Raw genomic sequence first — 12200 nt, forward strand, 5'->3', positions numbered from 1 at the left:
AAGAACCAACTTCTTTAGTTTTTAGGGTTTTTTTTCCAGAACTGAAGCCAAGAATTGTATCCAGAACATCTAAACCTAGACTCCTCTTGATCTGATAGTCCCAAAACGTATTCTCCGAAATCATCCTAGTCATCCAATAGGGGGCAGTATCGCAGCGCGTTTGACTGTGGTTTCTCCGCGCCAGCTGGCTGAGTCCTTTCATAATGTTATTTATATCACGCGCCTCTTACCGCTCGTCTGTTTCATGAAAGTGTATTTTAAAATATCAGATGTGGTCAAAAAACCTCCCCGCGTCCTGAACGACAGCAGGATTTATCAGGAGGCAAACATCCACCTCCGGTGAGTGAGCCGAGCTCGCCTCCAGCAGTTCTGCTGAAGGGCGGCGCTAGAAGGCTCCGGTCCATCTCATCCGCCAGGACCTTTACTTTCCCTGAAGCAGCTGAGCGCAACCGCGCGTCTCCCCACGAAGCGGCCCGCGCGGGTGGACGTCTGTACAGCGGATAACGCCTGTTGCTCTTTCCCTCGGTGCGTTCGCTGCACACAGGCTGCACCGGCGACACGGCCGTCCGAGTGGTCCACAGGGCAGTGTAGAAAGAAGCAGACGGACACGGACAGACTCGGTCCTGTGACCCCAACTTTCTCCACGGCTTTACGAAACTGAAGATTAACGCAAGCAAAGAGAAAACGGCGCGATGCCGCCCGCAGAGCGCAGCCTGCTTAGCGTTCAGTCCTCGGAGATCACCGCGCGGTTCTTTGCGACTTTTCAGCGCTGATGAATGAGCCGTTAACCGCTGCTTCAGGACCGACGGACCGCTGAAACGACTCTGTGAGGACCCCCCCCCCCCTCCCCCCTGAACCATGGCGAGCGAGCTGAAACCGCGGCTTTGCTGTATGACCAAAGGGGAGAACGGCTACGGCTTCCACCTGCACGGAGAGAAGGGAAAGAGCGGCCAGTACATCCGCAAAGTGGAGCCGGCGTCCCCGGCGGAGGCTTCGGGGCTGCGCGCCGGTGACCGAGTGGTGGAAGTGAATGGAGATAACGTGGAGAGAGAGACCCACCATCAGGTGAGCAGACGCTCGGTACTGGGGCAGAGAGATGCTGCCCCCCCCCCCAAACAACAACAACAACAACGCATTTAGCGTAACGCACTGCGTGGCGCAAACCTATACAGGGTTAAACGGTTGACGGTCAGACTGCGAGCCTCAGGTGCGTAGAGCAGCTCCAAGCCAGCGTAGAAGTGCTGTTACTTTCCTGAAAAGGCGAGTTAACTTGCCTTCACTGAGCCTTCCGAGCTTCCCACAGGCGTTCAGTACCACTGTACACCCTAAAATGTGGTTCATAAGTTCTTTAGGACAAGCAACTGTTATACACTGATCACTGATCACTGTCCATTTCATCAGCTACACCTGCCATATAGGTGCGCTCTAGTTCTACAGGTCTCTGTGTACTTTGTAAGCCCCTAACCTGTTCTTCTATGCTCAGGACCCCCACAGGACCACCACAGAGCAGGTACGATTTGGGTGGTGGATCATTCTCACGGTGGTGACGCTGAGGTGTTGCACTGCTACAAGTGGATCAGACACAGCAGTGCGGCTGGAGTTTTTAAACACCTTAGTGGCGCTGCTGGACTGAGAACAGTCCAGCTACCAGTAATAGTGGCCTGTGATCGCTGGCGAAGGCCTAGAGGATGAATAACAAACTGCAGCAACAGATGACCTACTGTCTCTTTACATCTTAAGGTGGACCAGTATGGTAGGAGTGGACAGTGAGTGGACACAGTGTTTAAAAACACCAGCAGCACTGCTGTGTCTGATCCACTTGCACCAGCACAACGCACTCTAACACACGACCACCACGTCAGGGTCACTGCTTTGTTGGGAATGATGCACCACCCAAGTAGTATCTGCTCGTGTGGGGGTCCTGACCCTTGTACAACAGGGTAAAAGGGGGCTAACGAAGTATTGGAGAAACAGATGGACTACAGTCTGTAACTATAGAACTACAAAGTGCAGCTATACAGTAAGTGGCGCTGATAAAATGGGCAATGAGTGTCGAAACAAAGTGGTTTTTAATGTTATGGCTTATTTGCGTACGAGTTGAGAAAACTCCACACTGATTTTAAATAGTTCTTTATGCTTTTTCTCTATGTTGTAGAAATTGTATAGGGATAATTAAAGACCGCTTTGAGATGCTTCCACTGTTGTTTAAGTGACACTTTTTATCCCACAAATGGGAAAATTTCACCTCCACATTTAACCCATCCATGAAGTGAAACACCACAAACATACTAGTAAGCACACACACACAGGGGTAGTCCTGTCCACGGTGCCTGGGGAGCAGTTGGGGGTTAGGTGTCTTGCTCAGCGACACCTCAGTCATGGACTGTTGGTGCTGGGGATCAAACCAGCAACCTTCCAGTCACAAGGCCAGTTCCCTAACCTCCAGCCCACGACTGCCCCAGTCATGCTATGATTCGAAGAACCTTTTCCGGTATCGTTTTGAACCCGTTTTTGCTAATAATGAAGAAAGTCAAGCTCGTTAAGGCTTTTTTTCTGAGGCTCCTGGACAAAAACAATGTTAAAAATCCCAAAAAGTGAAGCACAGCTGAGCAGTTCACAACCTGTCACCACTAACAGAATCACGTTAAACATCACCTTAAATATAGTTCATTTAAAACTTGAGTACACGTGTGCTGAGATGTAGGAATACCTAGAAGAGGACAATTCATCAGTATTTGACTTTAACACTTGGACGTGAATAGATGGAGCTACTGCCACCTCTGCCTGAAAACAGAAGGTTTCGTCAAAGACAGCACAGGTGACCACGGGGATGTGTTCCTAAACGTTCTAGGAAGATCAAGAACAGAGGTGCCCAGACTTTTTGAGGGTGAGAAAAGTGGTGGTCCAAGGCAGATTTCATATTTTTAGCATTACACAATACTTTGTGAAGAAAATACTTCACAAATGCCATTTTAAATGCAAAAGAATGTTTTTTTAATAGTTATATAGTACAAATATGTTGTCTTTTTTGCTGAAGGTGTGGGGTTTAGGTATCTTTCTGGCAGGCCAAATGCAGCTTCTTCTTGTGCCAACTTTGACTCACGGGCCACACTTTGGGCAGCATGGTGTAGAAGATTGACCCAGGAGGCATAAACATGGTTCATTTAGAGCAGCCACAGCTGAATGTTACTCAGAAACCCCAGCTACCTTATGGAAAACTGATAGGAGCCCTGTAACTCTGGGCTTCACTGACAGGACACTCAGCTAATGCTTCTACCAGCATCTGCAATGCTAAGACAGTATTTTTCCCCTCATCCAGCATAAACAGTGACTGTATCTCAGCTGGCGTGCTGCTCCTTATATAGTGTGCTGGACAAGTCATGAAATAATGGCTTCTGCATGCACATAGTGCACTACATGTCCAACAGGGACCCATTTGGGACTCAGCCAGTGTCTTTAAACATTACAGCCCGGCCATGTTTCCATGCAGGATGGTAGTTCTTAAGCTTTGCTTGCTGTCAGAGAGAGCCGGGTTTTAAAGTGCGTCAGTTGTGTCTTCCTTTCCGGAATTAAAACCAAATCCTAGGCTGTATCTAAATTCATTGCAAAGTTTCACCAGAGAGTCCTATGTTTTGTGAACTGACCTGGCCTTGACCAAAAGCATGCGACTATTCAGTGACGCATATTAGATACCTGCTTTGACTTGGAAGGAAGCTTAAGATAAGCATGCGTGCCTGTGTTGGTGATATTGTGACCCTGCTAAACTGCAGCTTCAGGTGAATTCAGTTCCAAGCACATGATGTAGAGCTCAGGCTGATAATTAATCACACTAATGGCTGGATCAGTAAAGTGGCTCTGGCTGTCTGGGCTTGTCCTTGAGAGCTCTGTGCATGTTTGTCTGTCTGTATGCGACATCTGGCCCTTCATCATCAACACAATATGACAATGAAGACCGAGAGCTTGAATGCCATTTAAAGGCTTTTTTCTAATGCATGCTGGGGGAAAAGTGCTTTGGTGATGGCCCCTGTACTGAACAAGCCTCAGAATAAAACCTTTTCTATGAGAAATATTACAGCTCCAGTCAGGAATCACTGCAAAATGATGGCTAGTTATTAGTACGTTTAATAAGAATAATATCGAATCCACAACCAACTGATTTATATGGAGAGAAAAACTGGTTTATTGTGCCTTGATTCCTCTTATAAGGAAATGCCTGAATGACGATCCATCCACCTGTTTTAGAATGAACCACTGTAGTGTTTTGTCGTTAACCCCTATTTTGAGCAGGCGTACAAATTCCCAGGTGTATACTTCAGGAATACACTTCAGATGTCAGTCACCTCTATTTGACAAACCCAGCATCCAAAATAATGTGTTAATCATTTGAATTCTAGTCTGAATTCAAGTCTAGTCTGAATTCAATATTATTTATGTTACTTTTGGGAGTTAACTGGGACCGTGAGTACAATGTTTCGTGTACCACATGTGATGCGAATGACAATAAAGCCTTATCTATCTATCTATCTATCTATCTATCTATCTATCTATCTATCTATCTATCTATCTATCTATCTATCTATCTATCTATCTATCTATGTGAATGTATGGTCGCGTGTGTTTAGCTGCCCTGCATCAAACGTTTTTCTTTTGACACATTAAGCAACATAACCCACTTTGCACCACGACTATTAGAGTGTGTGGTTTAATAAGGTAAAAGGTCCATATCCGCTCCTTTCACTGTACTTGTGTGGGTTTATATACCATAATTACATAACATGATGTGTTATTGTTACTGTGCCTTTAAGATGGCTATGCTTCTGATTGGTTGCTTGGTATTGCGCTTGATTTTAAGAGCAGTCTAGACTGCTATATATATATATATATATATATATATATATATATATATATATATATATATATATATATATATATATATATATATATATATAACCTTTGAAACTTACAAACATGAGATTATTCGATATTCAGTCAAGCCGTGTGTCAATACTGTAGTTCACTAATTCACTAATTTACTAATGTACCATTAGAATCAAAGCCCAACATCATCAAGAAGAAAGAAACTGAATTTGTGTTCTTAGGTGGTGCAGAGGATTAAGGCAGTGGAGCATGAGACCAGGCTGCTGGTGGTTGATCGTGAGACAGATGAGTACTTGCGCAGTCTGCGCCTCACCTGCACAGAGGACATGGCTGTCCGAATCAGCCCGTCACCATCCTCTTCCTCATCTCCTCCCCCGACCCCCAGCAAGCGGGAAAACGGCTCTGTGTCCAAGCTGCCAGCCACCCTGACCAGCGAGATACCCAAACCCAGCAGGAGATCTCCATCACGGGCTGCCAAAAAGGTACATGGTTCTCAATTATAACTGCTTAGGAGTCTCTGAGTGCTCTGTAACACCAGGTAAAGTCATAATACAGTGAAAATCAGATTGAGATTTGCCACTTGCACAAATGTAGTTAGTGACAACCAGGACATGCTTGAAGTATGAGGTTGTTTTTTGTTTTGTTTTGTTTTGTGTTGTTTTTTTTGTTTTGCAGGGATGCATTGAAATTTTTTTTAGCGTGGGTTGGAGTGTTTAGTACTTCGCCGAAAACAAAAGTAATCTAGGGTTAAGTACCTTGAAGTGGCATTGTAGTGGAGAAGAGGGGGTTTTGTTCCACATCAGAAAAGCACATTTAAACAGCTGTAAGTGGAGTGTGTTTCATAGTTTTGATCCCTGCTCCTCATCCGTCTCATAAACAGCTGTTTCTGTAGCACAGTGGCCACGGGAATCGCATCCGAGTATCCAAGGAGCTCACGTTTTAAGTTTTATGTCTTGTTGGAGTCTTTTTGGCTGGTTGAGCTGTACTGGAATGTCCTCTAAAGGCATACACTGTGCAAGTTTAGAAAGCTTGTTCTTTGGCCACAACTCAAACTGTACATTTGAATTAGGCCATTGTGTATGGACAAAGTCTCCGATTTATGTGTTCACACTGTAGGAAAACTCTTTGTCAAGTATGAGTAAATACAAGTATGAATAAATGAGCATGATATCGAGCCAATACATGATACCACTATTGGTGTTGATGCATTTCTTGTGGAACCAATGTACCTAAATGGAAAAAAAACATGAATATGGGCTATTTTTTACGAGTGCAACATACTTTTCTCAATTTTTATAGATATTAGTATGTTGTAAGGTTTCGAAAGTCAAACATGTTAATTACTGTGTAATTAATTACTGTTAAAGACTCAGGGCGCCTGCTTTAAATCTGATGTTTTACTGAACTCTTAATTTAACAGTTACTCTGGTGTATTTTGGTAGGTTGGATAGCTGTAGAGTCTGCTATATGTGCTGGTTTTTCAGTCAAGTAATGCCTTGAGTTTGTTGCTGTGAACTCTGGCCTCATGATAGGTTTCTTCTTGCTGTAGTAGAACTGGAGCATCTCTGGTGTAATCTCTGGGAAAATTACTTGGTTAAGTGCTTGCTTTTTCAGCGTTTGCGTGAGTCTGAATTGTGCAAACTGGCCGTTAATTCATGAAGGTGCACTTCTGCCTGATTTCACAGACTGAGCTTTTATCTTCTCACCTTAGATACTTATTCGGTTTCTAAATCTTGACGATAAGAGGAAGAATTGAGTGCTCTCTCAAATGCAGGAGAAATCACTGACTGAGTTCCACTGATGTTTGAATATGGGTCACTGTGTAGCCAGAGATGCTTTGTGTAATGACATAAAGTAATGGCATTGAGAAAATGGAGAGCCATAGAAGGTTCCTGGATCCTGGAACCTTTATTTGAATACTTTATGGGCAAGACGGACACACCTCAGAAACAGTACTGTGCAAAGGTCAGAGACCCTCCTTCCATTTATGCAGTTTCCAGTCAAGAATGGCAGTAGTATATTCTGAAGTAGACGTCATTCATTTTTCAGTGTTGCAGAAAAAAAAGTACATTTACGGCATTTAGCTGACGCTCTTACCCAGAGCGACTCACAATTTGATCATTTTACAGAGGCAGGCGAAGGTGGTGTTAGGAGTCTTGCCCAAGAACTATTGGTATAGTGTAGGGAGCTTGTCCAAACAGGGGATTGAACCCCAGTCTACAGCGTAGAAGGCAGAGGTGTTACCCACTACACTAACCATCCACAACCCAAAAACACACACGTACACACACGTACACACATATATAGTGTGTGTGTGTATCAAAAGTGAGTACACCCCTCAGATTTCTGCAAATATTTTATCTTTTCATGGGACGACACTATAGGAATGAAACTTGGATATAACTTACAGCAGTCAGTGTGCAGCTTGTACAGCAGTGAAGATTTACTGTCCTCTGAAAAGAACTCAACACACAGCCATTAACATCTAGATAGCTGGCCTCACAGTGAACATTGTGCCCAAATTGTGCCCATTTGTGTTGTTTTCCCTCCCTGGTGTCATGTGACTCGTTATAGTTACAAGGTTCCAGGTGTGAATGGGGAGCAGGGCTGTTAAATTTGGTGTTTTGGGTACAATTCACTCATACTGACCAATGGATATGGCAAAGAACTCTCTGAGGATGTGAGAAATACAGTTGTTGCTCTTCACGAAAATGGCCTAGGCTATAAGAAGATGTCATTTATCTGCCTGATACTTCTTTTGCCACCATAATGTTATGTCTTACCATATCTCCAAAAACTAGCCTTCAATAGGACTCAGTCTGACTGAACAGTATCTTGTTGGGTCACAGTTTAAGGAGGTTAAGGCCTTCTTTGGTTAAGCACATTGACCGCCAGTCCTTATAGTAATTATCATGTAAATTGACTTCACTGGTAGTGTTGAAATTATAGTTATTTGCCCACAAGCCTGTCCTGTTCACAATTTTTCTTGAGTTAAATTTTTCCCTAAGGTCCACATTTACGTGGGAGCAATAGTTCATTTTCCACGACCATTTTCCAACCTCTGCTCATCCCTTAGAATCAAACGGGTGGTTTTTGTTACGGTGCGTTTAAGACTAATATATGTAAATGAGTTCTATTATAATTGGCTGCCCTGTATTTTGCCTCATTTGAAAAGCAGTCCGGACTGGAACACTCCTTATAACCTAAGCGTAGATGAGTGAACCTAAATGGCTGTGTGCAGATATGTTGGTTTTTGTGACATCACAAAAGCAGTGAGTTGCCATATATGCAATTTTAGGGGCTGACCCGTATGGGTGACCAGTGTGACCGTGTTTACATACAACATATAACACTTTATTTAAAAATAAATAAATAAATAAAGTAACAATTTTTCCTCCCTTTTTTGCTATGATGTTTGCCCTTTAAGGCATCTTCTCCACCTCTGTCTGATCAGTCTAACCATGTTGAAGCAACACATGACATGTTTCCTTCTACTTTGTGTGCAAGTCAGCTCTGGTTTAAGACTTCCAGCCGCCGTATCTGCAAACTGATCTTTCCCTCAACCTCTGTTTAATACATCCATCCCACATCTGCTTTCACTTACTATCCTCTTACCAACAGCTATGCATAATTCAGCCCTGTTTCGACACAAGCGATGTCAAGACTGTAGGCCCTGTAACTCTGTGTGTATTGCATTTTTGTGTTGCTGTGCCGAGGAGTGTGTGCTCTGTGTTCATGTTTCTGTGCTAAAGCTGTGCAGAAAGTTCTGATGTCAAAACACCACATGAAGCATAAGAAACGTCTTTTAAAGGACCCATATCGTACCTTTCTCTTGTGTATTATTTTTCCCTGTCGTCCACTTATGATATTTATGTGGAAACAGACTTAATTTATTTTCCACTCTATCTCTGGGAACAGTGGTTCTCAAACTGGTCCTCATGGATGAAATGTCCTGTTTTGCTGCCATTCATCTACCACCAAAAAGTCAAGCTCTGTTCTGATTGGCCGTCCTGTATGGTTTTTTTTCTCATTCTAATTGCTTTCTGGACTGAAACCCTCCTTTAAGTTTAGGATGAATGGGCGGAGCTTAACTGCTGTCTAAATATGTTTCCAAACAGGCTGTTTTGCAGTTTAATTTCCACATATGGACTGTATGGACTGGCTAGACTGTGAACAGTCTTTATGTCCAACTTTAAACTTTTTTATTAAAAAAGGAGGAATATACAGTTTTCCATAATATATGTTCCTGCTTTTTTCTGACACGGAGAAGCATCTAAAAGGCAATTACTGGTGCTTAGGCAATAATAATATTAGGCAATTGATAATATGCATAGAACCCCAGATTTTAGCGCAAATCCTGTCCACTGCTCTGCCTCTCAGTGGACAGTAGAGCACATAAAAGCTGACCTGCTGCAGCCTGTGCCATTATCACTGGGGAGTTCTTGAAAGACCAGTGTAGGGCATATGCGGGTTGCCAACTAGAATTGTTCGTCTCTGATGGCAAGAATGTTGTTTGTGTTATAAACTCAGATCAGTACCACATGTTCTTTGACATTTGGCCATGACTTTTTTATACTAGCTGTTCCACATACTCGCAGCCGTGCAAATCTGGGTTTGAGAGAGTTGAAGCTTCGCAGTCAACGTCAGGATGTCAAAAGAACATTTTCAGTGCCTTAACAGGGCAGAGGTGTTCGGATGCAGTACTGCCCTTTCATTCGGCATTTAAGTACAACTTCACGTTTAAGCTAAAGGGAAAAAAACAGCCAAAACAACTAAATATAATGGCAGTTTTTTGGAGTATTTAGTGTGTCCACCCTTTACCTTTATTATAGTTTTCATATTTTGCTTTCAGCTTTTCAGACATTTGCAGGGATGTTAGTTGCATTTACTACTTTTTCACAATCCAAGTAATACAGATGACAAGTTTAGACTAGTCAGTCCCTAAAGCCTTAATCCACATCTCAGATGTCCAGTGTCTGTGTGTTTTTACGTTTCTCAGTTATGGCTTCTTAACAGCTACACATCCTTTCAGACCCACAGTGTTGAGTTGTCTAGAAGGATGGACAGTAAAGCTTGTGTATTTTTTTCTCCTAAGCATTAAGTACTGTTTATCTGATGACCAGTGTGTAGGTCTAACTGGTCTTGTAGCGTGGTTAGCAGTCCCGTTTTCTCGTTATTGTTTAATCATTTTCATTCATCTCCAGTTTTGGACACTCTTGTCTTTACAGCCGGACTATCTGATCTCTTCAGAAGCATCTCCTTTAACCACTTTAGATGCACATGAGTGAAATTTTAAGGCTGTTAAGGTGAGTTTGGGTAGTTACAGGAGTGCAGTGAAAGCTTTGGGAATGGCTTTCGTTGGGAGGACACAGCTGTGACCAGTTGGTTTTAAGATTGGAAGGATAGAGGAGTCAAAGCAGTAGGTGCACAAAAACAGAAGTGGACAAATTCACTGACTGATAGATTTGATATATGCTGTGTTAGAGACTTTTGTGTGTATTTTCTGTTAAAGAGAATAAATAGTGTAATTGGGAGTGCCCAAACTTTTGCTTATGACTTAAAATGCACTCTGTTGTATTTGGCTGGCCTGTGTTGTGGCTCATTCGAACAGCAGTCCAGACTGAAATGCTTTTTCATGGTGAATGCTTGGGGCTAAACTGCTGTTAGCTGTGTGTTAATGCTTTGGTTTTTGTGACATCGCAGAAATAATGAATTCAAACTGGGCTCTTTTTGCAGCTTATATATATATATATATATACATAGTGAATGAAACTTAGCTCTATGTACATCAAACTCGTTTATTTAAAAAGCATTTTCCATAATATGGGCCCTTTAAATATATGTGTCTGCTTTTTTCTGACACTGAGAAATGAATTGCGTGTATATAATGACCACTTTGACTGTAAATAATCTATAGGGTCTGACATTTGCACAGTGTGTATGTAGAGCTGTAACCCTTTTGAAGGTGTAGTGGTGAGCGTAATATACATGTGCTACTCATTGTGTATGTTTGCAGACGGCTGCTGAATCCAGCTGTGTTTTCCAGTGTACTTCAGTGGTGCGAGGTGCTGAGGAGAAACCTAAAACTCAGAGACTTCAGGAATGACTTGAGTTAGTGAGACAGGAAATGGGGCCCTGTCTGTAGAACTGTGGGGGGGGGTAATTTGTTTCTGTGTGTATGTCGAGAGGTGATGGTATTTAGGAGGGGGCAAAGGGCGAAAGCCAGTGAGGCTGTACACCTCCAACGCATGGGCACAGCTAACATGACCGCTGTCCCACACAGAAAGCTAAGTCTCTTTGTTGCAGACACGGTCGTCTCCACTTCCACCACTGACCATAAAAGAGCCATAAAGCACAGCAGACCTCCTAGTCTGGCCACAACAATGGCAATTCCAGAGCAACTATTTGAATCCAGCATTTGTCCAGCATCCCTTGTAACCCTTGTCTAGAGCTGTTACTGTCATTTTGCCCTACTGTTTAAATGCAAATGCATAGTTCTGTAATTACATAGCACAAAATGCAAACGATCAGAGATGCATTATGTGGAAAGACCCTTTATATTTTGTGCCGTGACATTTTATGTTTTAAGTTTGGAGAACAATCTCTCTGCTTCTTAAACGAGCTAATGGCATCATTCTTTTGGTATCCCTGGTGATAACTTCACTTTCTAATTTTGTCCCATCAAAAGGCCAAACTTTTATTACATAGGTCTTCATTTTCCCCCCATGTTGTTACTGAATAATCCTAAGCCTTAGTGTGTAAGCCTGGGATTTTAAGAGGCTAATACGGTCACCTCAGAAGCACATGCTTGTTTCTGGTCATTATTTCAGCTACAAGCAATTACTCAGCTTGGATTACATTTTATTCTTGAATATGCGGTAGGGGAGAGCAGGGCGCTTTTAATCATTTTAAAAGTATTTTTAATTTTATATTCAGTATAAAAGTATTCAAAGGTGTGTGTGTGTGTGTGTGTGTGTATACACCGATTAGGCATAACATTCTGACCACCTCCTTGTTTCTACACTCATTGTCCATTTTATCAGCGCCTCTTACTGTATAGCTGCACTTTGTAGTTCTACAGTTACAGACTGTAGTCCATCTGTTTCTCTGATATCTTGGTAGTCCCCTTTTACCCTGTTCTTCAGTGGTCAGGACCCCCATGGACCCTCACAGAGCAGGTATTATTTGGGTGGTGGATCATTCTCAGCACTGACGTGCTGATGGTGTGTTAGTGCATGTTGTGCTGGTACAAGTGGATCAGACGCAGCAGTGCTGCTGGAGTTTTTAAACACTGTGTCCACTCACTGTCCACTCTATTAGAC

The 12200-nt window shown here is 42.8% G+C and overlaps 1 protein-coding gene across 1 annotated transcript in view; it reads left to right on the forward strand.

The window, feature by feature from the left end:
* The first annotated feature begins 248 nt into the window (after window positions 1-248).
* LOC108412261 (Na(+)/H(+) exchange regulatory cofactor NHE-RF2) overlaps window positions 249-12200 on the forward strand; it is a 74299-nt gene continuing 62347 nt past the window's right edge. Inside the window, exons 1-2 of the mRNA XM_017684211.2 lie at window positions 249-1065; window positions 5100-5360. Coding sequence (XP_017539700.1) covers window positions 859-1065; window positions 5100-5360 — 468 coding nt within the window. The 5' untranslated portion in view covers window positions 249-858. The remainder of the gene's footprint in view (window positions 1066-5099; window positions 5361-12200) is intronic.

Source organism: Pygocentrus nattereri, chromosome 14, assembly GCF_015220715.1.
Source record: "Pygocentrus nattereri isolate fPygNat1 chromosome 14, fPygNat1.pri, whole genome shotgun sequence".
Classification (NCBI taxonomy): domain Eukaryota; kingdom Metazoa; phylum Chordata; class Actinopteri; order Characiformes; family Serrasalmidae; genus Pygocentrus; species Pygocentrus nattereri.